Here is an 11915-nt window from a genome sequence, read left to right on the forward strand (position 1 = left end):
ATTTAATTATTACGCATCGAGTTGAGTTAAAAAAAGAGTGGGTGAAGTCTTCGAGTCAACTCGACCAGACTTGAAATCCGGTGGAGTTTTCCAGTTTTGAACTAGGATCCTATATGCGGACACAAGCAGGAGCATCCAAGCCATTCATCAGGCAGGTCACACTGTACTTTCCAAGGTCTGAAAATCAGGTTGATCAACTACTCATGAGTTTGGTCAAAACCGTACGTTGGACATAGACTGTGTGGCCAACTTGATGATATGCCTGGCACAATTTCAGAGCCATAGAGTTACAGAGTGCTGCGTACTTATATGACCAGCCACCTGCTGAATTTGATAATGATTAGGCACTAATCAAATGATGAGGTATTTCCTCCAAAGATAAGTTACTTTATGCCTTCTGTATGAAAGAGACATTCAATGTAAATCATATAAAAGAAAAAACTCACGATTAATTACTAAAAGTGACTACAAGAATGCATCTTTTGAAAGAATTACTTAATATTGTACTAAGAATGAATCCAACATATGATTATAAACTTAGATTACAACTAAGGCCTATATTTAAAAATTATTATTATTGAATTATCGCTACTTTTAGGATAAACTAAGATATAAGAAATTGATAAAATAAATTTAATTGTTAATTTGTTAATTCTGATATTTGATTTTGGCATGTCACTTTTCTTTATTATTTATAGAGTTTTACGGTAACTTATTCATCTATATCATTTTTCTAATAACAATAATCGAAAAAGATTTTTCTAAATCATTCTTTATTTACATTTTTCATTTATAACATTTCTTTTTTCAAAATACTTCTTGTCGGTGAAGGTTTTATTTCGATTGTCCTTGTGTCATTTATATCCTTAAATAACTTACCACACTTCTTGTACATCAACCACAACACTCTGCCAACCTTCCACTCAGGTGTAAAAGGAAACTTACGTCAATGGTCGATCGTAACATCACGAAAAGTACTTCAAATCTTTAAATATTTTTCTTATTTACTTCTTAGTCCTCTTACAGTACCATGTATAATTTCCTAATCGGTTTTCGTAATTGTCTGAATTAGAATACAGCACCATGTTACTTATCACACAAAGCAGGTAGTCTAAACCTAAGTATGACATGTGTACTACACAAGCAAAGCTTATCACGAAGATCGCCTATCCAAAAAATCAAATCCATCCACTCATTAGGTGGGTCCAGCTCCATAGCTAAGTGGTGGATGGACTCCGTTTCAACATTGAGATCATAGGATCGAGTGCCCAGGATGTGGGTGGATGTGGGTGGGTGCGTAAGTGAGCAAATATATATAAAAAGAAAAAAAAAAAAAAAAAAAGTGGGCCACACGCTTATAGTAAATTAGACCTACATATGTCCATTTATTTCCACACTATAGCCAGTTTGATATGTGGACCGGGCTGATTTCTGGCCTAGATGATCTTTGCATTGGCACCCACATTTTGCACGGCTCAGATGTCGATTGGGCTGCATGATAAGTTAGTATTCAGCCAGTTGGAGGTGATCAGGTCCATGATCCAAACTGTCCATCCTATAAACCCTACCATGCGTACGCCTCCCAGAAAAAAGTTCACACCGTGGCCACCATGGCATAAAAAGGCCAACGGCTCTTATTCAATGATACCAGACAGCCGTATCCAGTCGATAAAATATTGATATATAGGAGCCAGTCATGATGAAAATCACCTGAAGACGGTTTGATCATAAAAGGATGGATGGCCCATTCAGGGCCACGTGTCCCGCGGGCTACAATTAGGAGTGGTCCTCTTCAATAAAACCTTAAATTGTTTTTCTCTAAAACAAGCTGAGGGGCATTTCGCTAATATTACTCAAAACTAATAACCATAATCTAGCAGAAGTTATGAATGCTAGACAGAGAGAGAGAGGCAATGCAGTGAAAATGAAATATTAGAGAGAGAGAGAGAGACGATTAGAAAAGTGGGAGTTATAACTGCTGTTCTCTTCAAGTAGTTGTAGACGGAGAGAGAGAGAGAGAGAGAGAGAGAGAGAGAGAAGGACCCCTGAATTTTACACATGTAATCACAGCCAGCAAAGCTACAACTTGGAAAAAGCAAACAGTCTGCTTTTTCAGGACACATTCCTTTGCTAGTAGCTTTCAGACCCACCCTTCAAGCAGTTTTTCTTTTTCCTGAAAAAAAATCAAAATCAAAATCAATGAAGGAACAAAAGCAAAGGGGATAAAAAGGAGAGAGAGAGAGAGAGAGAGAGAGAGAGACCCAAAAGGGGACAGCCCTTTCCTATTATTATCCATGGCTTGTAGCTTCATCTCACTTTTGGGGTGCCTTTCATATCACAAAGGAAGTGCATTCTGACTTCAAAAATCTTTCAACAAATTTTATTAAAAAGAAAAAAAGAAGAAGAAGAAGAAAGAAAGAAGAAAAATAATTCCTGGGTTTTGCTCCATTTGTGGTGTAGATTTGTAATTCCATCAGGTTTGTAGCTGTTTCATTGCATTTGAATGTTCAAATGCACCTTAATTCAATATTTCAGCATCTGGGTTTGTGCGAATTGTGCTATTTTTTATATGGTTATGGTTCTTTTTAATGATTCAAATGCTTTTGTTTTTTGAGTTCTTGTGCATGCCTTGAACAATATCCGAGAACCCGATCAACAGGCGCCTGTACCACTATTTATGGTTCTGGCCACAAGATGCATCAGGGGGGGAATTAAGAAATAGTTATTTTAATGCATCTCGTGGCTAGAAAAGCCCTGTACCACAAATAGTGATGCAGGCGCCGGTAGGCGATCGGTTCTCAATTAATTCAACATTTTACAGTGTGGGATTCTGTGATTTGTGCTGCTCATGATATGATTCAGTTTTTTATTATTTTTTATTGATTTAATTGCTTCTGGGAGATATGTAACGCTTTAAAATGCATCTCCAGTCAAGATTTTGGAATCTGGGGTTTGATGAAATGATTGCTGATTTTATTTGAATTCTGCTGTTTTTTCCTATGCTTATGGTTCTTTTCAGTGATAGAAATGCATTTATATGTCTTTCCTTTTTCCGTGCATGTGAATGATATAAAGCATCATAATTCAAGGTCCTTATAATCTGGGTCTGACGAATTAATAGCTGGGATTGTGTGATTTGTGCCATTGCTATGATTCTGTTTTGTTTTGTTTTTTGTTTTTGTTTTTTTTGTTTTTTAATAATTTAGTGATACCAATGCTTGTGGGAGATTGGCATAGCTCTTTATAGTGCATGTAAATGTCATAAAACTTCTAAATTCATGGCTTTACTTCTATGGGTCTGATTGAATGAAAGGGATTTCCATGAACTGTTGTTGTCTTTCTATCAAAAAAGAAAAGAAAAAGGAACTGTTTTTATCTGATTCTCTCTCTCTCTCTCTCTCTCTCTCTCTCTCTCTCTCTCTCTCTCTCTCTCTCTCTCTCTCTCTCTCTCTTCCTTCTTCTTCTTCTTCTTCCAGTGATTTTAAATGCTTCCGTGAGATGGTTATGTAGCTGTTTTAAGTACATGCAAACACTATAAATTAATCCATGGGTTTACTATCTGTATCTGATGAAACAATGCCACGAATTGTATCAATTCTGCTATTTTTGTTACAATTTTGTTTTTTAGTTTTTTTCATTTGAGGATGTGTTTGGATGCGCAAGTGAATTGAATTGTCAGTGTTCAGTTTAAGAGGAAATGACAGAAAATAACCATGTTTGCTAGTATTTGTATTGAGGGATCAACCCTCAAACTCCAGCTACATTCATTTCAAGTCCAACTTGAAACTAATGAAATTGCAATTCCTCATTAGATGAATAATTGCAATTGCATTTGATAGTCCATCCAAACACACCCAGGTGATTCAAATTCTTATGGAGATGACGTGTTGCCGCCCCCCCCCCCAAAAAAAAAAAAAAAAAATCCCCTTAAATTGAACTTTTGTAGTTACGAAATGGTTTTGAAGAGGATAAAGTACTTTGAATCTTACCAGCATTTGATAGAGAATATGGGCATCTACCATATTGAGATTTTCTGCAAATGAAATTTCTCCATTTTTAATTCTACCCTTTGATTTTAGATTACATTCCATGCATTTCATTTACAAGCTAATTTCCTTTCCTTTTTATGGAAAGATGGGTGGAACTGTTTTCAGATTTGCAAAAGCATCTTTTCTGGCCATATTTTTCAGCCTCATGTGATGGTTCCCCAATGGCTAAGAGGAGGAATTGGCTTAATCTGCTAAAGAGATTATTTGGTTCGGGGGCAGGAACAAAGGCAGAAAAGGTAGAGATTTTGGTTGTGTTTGGATGCACTATCAAATTGAATTGCAATAATTATTTCCGTAGAGTGGAAATGACCAAATTGTATTACCACCTTATTATACACAATAACCAATGAGGAAGTAGCCCTCAATTTGTAGTTACATTCGTTTCAAATCCAACTTGAAAGAAATGTAATTGAAATTGGAGACAGCTTCTCAGTATGAATACTAAGGTAGTCAGTTACTATCAGCCATTTCAACTTTATTGTACTGATAATTGCAATTTAATTTAATAATGCATCCAAACACTGATATAACCACATTTTAATTAATTCTACATTACCTGGATTGGGTTGATTTTCTTTCCCCCTTTTATTAACTGAATTCGACTACTCATGTTTGGATTCTTTTTTAGAAGGACAAGAGGAGGAGATGGCTGTTTGGGAGGCTCAAGCTCAAACGCCCACCTGCACTTACAGCACCACCATCGCCAACGGAGAAGACACTGAGTGAAGCAGAGGAAGAGCATACCCAGCATGCCTTGGCTGTTGCCATTGCAACAGCAGCTGCTGCCGAGGCTGCCGTTGCGGCTGCCCAGGCCGCTGCCGAGGTCGTTCGTCTCACAGCCACCCCTCTATCGGTTTATCGATCTGACAAGAGAAGTCGTGAATTGGCCGCCATCAAAATTCAAACCGCCTTCCGTGGATATCTCGTAAGCACTTTCTATTCAGAATTCAATTCTCTGCTTTATGTTTTTACTCATTTCTGTAGCAAGGGATTACATATCTGGTCCATGGTTCAGTGATCCATACCTTTCATTTTTTGGTCCCACCATGAATGGACCATACCCCAAAAGTCTCTATGACCGGAAGATTCTATACATCATATCTTTGGCCATTTTTCCATTGAATGTGCACGGTTGCTGTTTTCTTTTCTTAAGCATCTATTTACAAGCAACTAATCTAAATGTTAGGATTTTTCCATTCAGTAGATCTTTGGGGGGCTAATAAATCCATTGGGGCCCATCAGATCAATGGTGTGGATAACTACTACAAATTGTACATACTACATGCATATCTTATTGATATCCTTGCTCAAGGATCATATAATTCCTCTTCCTGGATTACGGTCTTTCTCTATCATATTGAAACATCAAGAATGCAGCAATAAACTTGAAATGGCTATATTCCTGAATCCAGTTTCTTCAGTCGCATTTTTTTACAAACTTTAATATGTTTTCAAGCCAACTGTTTCACGATCTCTTAAAGATATTAAGAATTAGATGGGAAAAAAAAAAAAAAAATCAGAACTATAGAGTTTTCTTTTCTCCAGTAACTGCTAGTGCTTTGATTCATTTTTTGGATTGAACTGTTTCTTAATTTCACTGAAAGAATTCTGCATTTGAGGAATTACATGGGCCCTCAGACGATATAAGTGGGGCCCATGGTTGGTGATCCAGACTGATTATCTGATGGTCCCTACTGCAGATAGGCCTCCCAAAAGAATCTCCCAGATTGGAAAATCCAAAATATCAAATGACTGATCTCTTTTTTATGGAAAATGTGGATCCTTGATGCACTTTTCCTTAACCATCTATGATCAGGCCATTGATCAATGGACTTGGATTTTCCCATCTGGGAATTTTTGGGCACGTTGGACCCCAACAGAATATACAGACCAAAGGGCCCACTTGTAGAGAATCTACGACATCAGATCAACGATCATATATTTCTTCATATAAATATTTCCCGCTTTCTCTTATGTGCTGAATTTTGGCAGTGTCCAATCTATGAATTCATCTGTGGGAGTGTTGCAGGCAAGGAAAGCATTGCGGGCATTGAAGGGATTGGTGAGGCTTCAAGCTTTGATTCGTGGTCGAGCTGTGAGACGCCAAGCAATCACTACTCTCAGGAGTTTGCAATCCATCATAAAGATCCAGTCACAGGTTCGTGCAAGGAGAGTGCGAACAGTGGAAGAGAGTCATAGTTGCAAAGACATAGAACAGGTTGACAAGCAAAGTGAGGAATTGGGAGACATAAAAACAAGGGTGAGTGACCAAAAGCTACTGTTTCTTTGATAGATGGTTGACGATACAGATTGAAATTTCTCTTCTTCTTTTTTAATTTCTTTTTGGTAGTTAAGCTAGGTTGAACTTGAAGCCTCAATGTTGAAGTTGAAAGTATCTATCATTGAGAAATGGGTTCAACCTCAAATTGGCACAACAACCAATTGAGCTAAATACGACACTCTTAGCTAGAGATTCTAGGTTCGATCACTGGTAAAGTCACCATTTCTGTTCATAACAAAAGAGTCTTTTGTTAATTAGGATTTGATGTTAGAATGATATTAATGATTAATGACGCCGTTGTTAGGATATGCTCCCAAAACATGCCATGCAAGGAGGCTTTTATTAATCTGGGAATGAGATACATTCTAGGCTATGGTCTAGCACAGGCCCTTATGACATCTCTAGCGAAAACCCTTTATTAAAAGGTAAAAGCAGAGGAGATACTCCATTGCATGGTACAAAATAGCATAAAGATCCTACCTACGCTCCTTCGTCTTCAAAGTGTTTGGATCATTGATCAGGCTGGGGAGACTCATGATAGCGTTAGCATACACAAGCCTAATTAGTCCAGCAATGCCATAGGTCTCACATGCCAGAAATGAAGTAGAGATCTGCCCTCTAGTGCCTGTCATCTGATGATAGAACTGTCTGCTCCTAGGACATATGCTGTATTAGGTCTGCGCCCAGGCACAGGGAGTCAAGCTAGGAGAGAGATTGGTCTCAAACTATTGCGCCTATTGTCCTCGGAAAGGGCTAAGAAAGTGCTCCACACTTTAATATAGATGTTGTAAATTGTAATAGGCCTACATCAGGGCACAAAGCCTTATCTTTTGAGAGCCTGACACATGGCACAATGTAATGCAAGGGCATTTTCACACCGGGCTCGAGTGGGGTGGCCTGTGGGATGCAGGGGCACACTTGGGGTGGGCGGCTCATGTGAGGCGGATGGCTCATGTGAGGCAGTACCCATGTGATGTGGGGCCCACGAGGGGGGTTTGGCCGAGATCCTAACCCATGGGATGTGGGGCCTGGGCTATGAGATAAAGTGATTGATTCGCCATGCTCTATCAGTTCGAGCTTTTAGAGCAAGTGGTTAGTTGTTCTGCATCAAAGTGGTATCAGAGCGGGAGGTCTCGTGTTCGAGACTCCTCACCAGGGGTGATTAATACAGGGGCATTTTCACACCATGCTTGAGTGGGGTCATCCCACACCATTTGGCAGAGTTCCAAACTCTATGTCAACATACACCTACCCAGGTGCAAACTGGGGAGTGTTTGGTGCATAACCAACTACATGTCAGTATCATTAGAAATGGTATTTTCTTCCATTTTCACTTGGGAAGTTGATAAACTACCTATCTATAGAGTTTTGATGAAGTTTTAGTATACATTGGTCTGCAAGGTTTACTAGTTCAATTGGAACCCCTCCACACAAATATGCATGTCGACGAGGCACATGTGTAGGACATCGCACCATGTAGTTGATCTGTATGGAAATTCAGGCCTTTCAACTATTAGGTAGGCCAATGGATGGATGATCTAAAAGAATTAGCAATTTTTTAATGCAGTCAATTATTCCATACATGTGTGGCCTACCTGATAAATGACCGGCGCCGAACACTGGTAGAACCATTTACATGGTATGTGTCATGCACGATACACAACTTGCGAATGCCCAGCAAAAAAAATAGGTTGGTACTTATGTCTGCATTTAGAAGTGTGTGTTGGCTAGCAAAACTCTAGTCTTTCAACACATTATCTTGAGCTGCATGGAATAGATTAATACAAGAGAGCTTCTGTGAGATCTAGGCCATTTCATCAAGTGAGCCCTACAGAGTATGTTTGGTGTGGACAGAAAAATCAGGGAGTCACAAACATGCCACTGTGGTTTTGATGTAGTACAAGTAAAGGATGATTCAATCCATGATCGAACAAATTCGGCCGAGGGGGCTTTGGTTGGGCAAAAACCGCTTAAATGATCATTGTAGCTTCTGGAAGCCATAACTTTGCAATTGGGTATCCATTTCGTTAATATAATATACTGTTGGAAAGCTATTGATGAGCCCTACGCCCTAGCCAACAACCCAAGGTTGGTCTGCCCCCAAACAGCTTCATAAAATTCAATTGTTTTAAGGGTGAAATTGGGGTTTTAAGTTAAAAGTTATTATTTTTAGTAAGTCTAGTCTTTTATATTTTTAGGGCTTTCAAAGTCCGGTCATGGTCTAGAGTCTTTGTTTTGGCCATCTAAGGGTTGTTTGCAGTTTTAGTAGGATTAAATATTTTTACTGCATTTAGTAACTTTTACAATTTCAGGAAAGTTTCCTATTTCGAGTCAAATTAGGTATCTAGGCTTCTTTTGCTTATATAAGTACATCAATTACATTGTAATAAGCAATTTTTTTAATTTTTTTTAAAATTTTTTGGGGTTAGCTTGTTAGTACACCCACTGTCAATTCACACTTCACTGTTAGCCACCCCAACTAGGGAATCGATACCAAGACCTCAGTGTTGAAACGAGGTATCTTTCACTCAGTGTACCACTTGGGCTATGGATCAGGGTGTTTGTAATAGGCAATTCATTCGATAATATTAATTTTATTTATTGTTTTTAGAGATTTTATCTTTCCTAGTGGATTCAAGGGCTATTCTTGAGAAGAAGATGGTGATCTCCTCCTCTATTCATGCACCCACTGCATTAGGTTTGCCTACAAGATCTAGGCCTTTCCAACAGGTTGTCCCAACAGTGAATGTTTTCTTGTGGCCTGAAAATAGGGAATATGGTTGTCATACGAGCCAACACCATACTTTGAATGTCAACCATTGTAATCCTTCTCAACAGCCCATTTCTTAACATGTGCAGCCACCTGATGGCTGGATGCATATGTACACTTTGGTGCCCACCTGATGGACCACCCTAAGGTCGCTCAGACATACCAAAGTTTGAATCCAAGAAGTCCTATGGAGCTGCCCCATCCGAACAGGGCCATTGAATTCCATGAAATTCTACTCATGTTTGTTCTTGGGAGGAGAAAATCCTCCCATGAAATTCTAACTCATCTCAGTTCTTGGGAACTGAAAATTTTGTCGAGGGAGGTGATAATCCTCTGATTTTCATAGCAACTATGTTGTTTGGTTGTCACATGGATCATAACAGAATAGCTAAAATGGTCTGGACTGCTAGCAACTGTTCTGAAATGTTTTGTGCATCATCAATTTTGACAGATCGAAGAAAACAGACAAAGATGGGATGACAGCTTGCTATCGAAGGAAGAGCTTGAAGCCATATATCTAACCAAGCAAGAGGCTGCATTAAAACGCGAACGTGCATTGGAATATGCATTTGCTCGTCAGGTAATTCCACATTGTTTTCACATTCAATCCCATCGAATTGTTCTTCTCCTCTTTCTTCAACTCATTTCAAACTCTGCATTTTTCAAATTACAATTTGGTAAAAACTAACATCTAAGTTTTTAATCAAGTAATCAATCTCTGAACACGTCTCACATGTAAAAGATCTAGACCATTCGTCTATTGTGCACTACCTTGGATAGCCCATGCCAAAAATGACACCAAACAGATGATCCTATCCATACATTCAACGATTTTTGGGTCAAATTTCTGATTTTTGTTGGCCATTTGTAATCCTCAAAAATCCAATTAGTGGCTAAGATCACCCAAGCAATGTGATTTTTGTGGTATGGGTACCCCATCTCTCCATGAGGTTTGTTAGGATTGCTTGCCTCTTATGCTTCGCCACTTGATGATCCCAACCATTCATCTGGTAGCTCTCACAAATCATGCTCCATGTGGCAAAAATTCCACCAATCAGATATCATAACCATAGGTGTTTATGGCATGGACTGTGGGATCTCCAATCAGTAGGATTTTTTTCCCTTGTGACCCACCTGCAGTGGGCCCCAGTAGATACACTTGAGATAACCACGTGGCGAAAAAACAGCAAGCATGCTAGCCAAGTTCTTCCTTTGCTTGCTCTAGTACTTAAGTCATCTTTTCTTCAGGAGAGGAGGAATGCTCAAAGACCAACTACATCTACGGTGAAAGAATCAGAACCTGAGCGGGTAAACTGGAGATGGAGCTGGTTAGAGAAATGGGTTGATGCCCAACCATGCGAAAGACGGCTAGAAACTATCCACAACCAACCACACCGGCTTTCTGATGCAGTTGCTCACTTTGACTGCGTACATAGAAATGAAGGGGAAGAACCCAAATGTAGGAGGGGACTTCAGATGCATGAAGAATATCTAGGATCAAAGTCTCCTTCACTCGCAAGAAAATCATTCCATCTACCGAAACAGAACTCGATCAGGGACAATGAATCCTTCTTGAGCTCTCCCGCCATCCCAAGCTACATGGCGTCCACAGAGTCAGCAAAGGCAAGGGAGAGAACGAACAGCATGCCAAAACAAAGGACGGGAGTCCTAGATACTCATTCCGATCCCAATTCATCATCCGATTATGATAGGCTCTCTCCAAGCATCAGTAAGGTTACCATAAAGCATCCCAGTCCTCATCAGAGATCCCCACGCTTGAAAGGCGTCACAGGTCCCGTCAAATCCGAAAGGTCATTGAAGGATCTCAGTGTTGATTCCAGCTGCTCATTGCTGAACTGGGACAGACGAACTGCTTTTAGATGATTCTTTTAAAAGAAGTGGGAATGAGCAGACTGATCTCTTTTGTTTTTTATATCTGATTGAAGGCCACAACAATGGTTTTGACAGTACAGATTATACGTCCAAGTTCATGAGATGATCCAAAGAAAAAATGAGCTGACTTAAGGCAATCAAAATCATTCAGGACTGCAACGAAGCGGATGCAGCCTTGGGTTTCAATAAAGTTGGATTGATGGTCATCTTAGTGAGACATCAGAGATGTGGATTTCGATTCTTTAGAGGATTTTCTCTATTGTTTTTTGTGATCTTTGGGTTAAGGATATGGTGTTTTCATTAACAGGTTGGGTTTGGAGTGTTGGAGGAGGATTTCCAGTGGGAATTGTATTGGTTTGCAGCACAGAATTTGTATCTGTTATTACAGTGTACATATCTTTTATTATTGTTGAGAAATGCTCAGCACTGTAAGTTATAGTGCTACTAGCTACATTGGAACACTTGTCCAATCCATTGATCTAGACTGTTCATTAGATCAAACCCACATTTCATGGGCAACCATGCAAACACCTCATCAATCTGACAAGTAATGACCATTCAATCAATGGCCTTTAATACGGACGGTCAAGATTGTTTACACAAAATAGGTCCAACAATAGGTGTTAGGTCCCATCTTGTACTGCTTATGGTTCTAAAGAATCTATTTTGTTAAGTAACGTTGTTAGAGTATTCGAAATGCAATGGAAAATAAAACTTTTCTATAAGTCCAAAATTTGTTAATCAAGCTCTAAGGATCACCATTTAGATATTGTTAAGCTTCTACCAAAAAGAAAATTAAATAATTCTGCATTTAGAGCTACATCTTGATCACCACCGTAAAAAATAAAATAAAAAAAATGCTTGATTACTAATTTGCACCTTGAACTAGAAAGTTCTCTCCCATATCTATCATAGATGAGAA

The 11915-nt window shown here is 39.0% G+C and overlaps 1 protein-coding gene across 4 annotated transcripts; it reads left to right on the forward strand.

Annotated features, from left to right (window-relative positions):
• Positions 1 to 2051: 2051 nt before the first annotated feature.
• LOC131250864 (protein IQ-DOMAIN 12-like) lies at positions 2052 to 11385 on the forward strand. 4 transcript variants are annotated; one of them, XM_058251235.1, is made up of 6 exons: positions 2052 to 2477; positions 4191 to 4285; positions 4678 to 4974; positions 6079 to 6309; positions 9552 to 9680; positions 10349 to 11385. In XM_058251235.1, exons 2-6 carry the CDS (start codon positions 4211 to 4213, stop codon positions 10982 to 10984), a joined length of 1368 nt encoding a protein of 455 aa, XP_058107218.1. In that variant the 5' UTR covers positions 2052 to 2477; positions 4191 to 4210; the 3' UTR covers positions 10985 to 11385. The 4 variants fall into 4 exon arrangements, with proteins under 4 accessions (XP_058107218.1, XP_058107217.1, XP_058107216.1 ...); XM_058251234.1 differs by having other exon boundaries at positions 2053 to 2477; positions 4155 to 4285; XM_058251233.1 differs by having other exon boundaries at positions 2054 to 2477; positions 4135 to 4285.
• Positions 11386 to 11915: the final 530 nt, after the last annotated feature.

This window comes from Magnolia sinica, chromosome 7, assembly GCF_029962835.1.
Source record: "Magnolia sinica isolate HGM2019 chromosome 7, MsV1, whole genome shotgun sequence".
NCBI classification, from domain to species: domain Eukaryota; kingdom Viridiplantae; phylum Streptophyta; class Magnoliopsida; order Magnoliales; family Magnoliaceae; genus Magnolia; species Magnolia sinica.

Bases quoted from the DNA above. Each gene is read 5' to 3' on its own strand.
- LOC131250864 (XM_058251232.1), top strand. From the start codon at position 4,127: ATGGAAAGATGGGTGGAACTGTTTTCAGATTTGCAAAAGCATCTTTTC. The intron at 4,286-4,677 runs GTAGAGATTTTG...ATTCTTTTTTAG, and splicing joins CAGGAACAAAGGCAGAAAAG to AAGGACAAGAGGAGGAGATG. The intron at 4,975-6,078 runs GTAAGCACTTTC...GGAGTGTTGCAG, and splicing joins CCGCCTTCCGTGGATATCTC to GCAAGGAAAGCATTGCGGGC.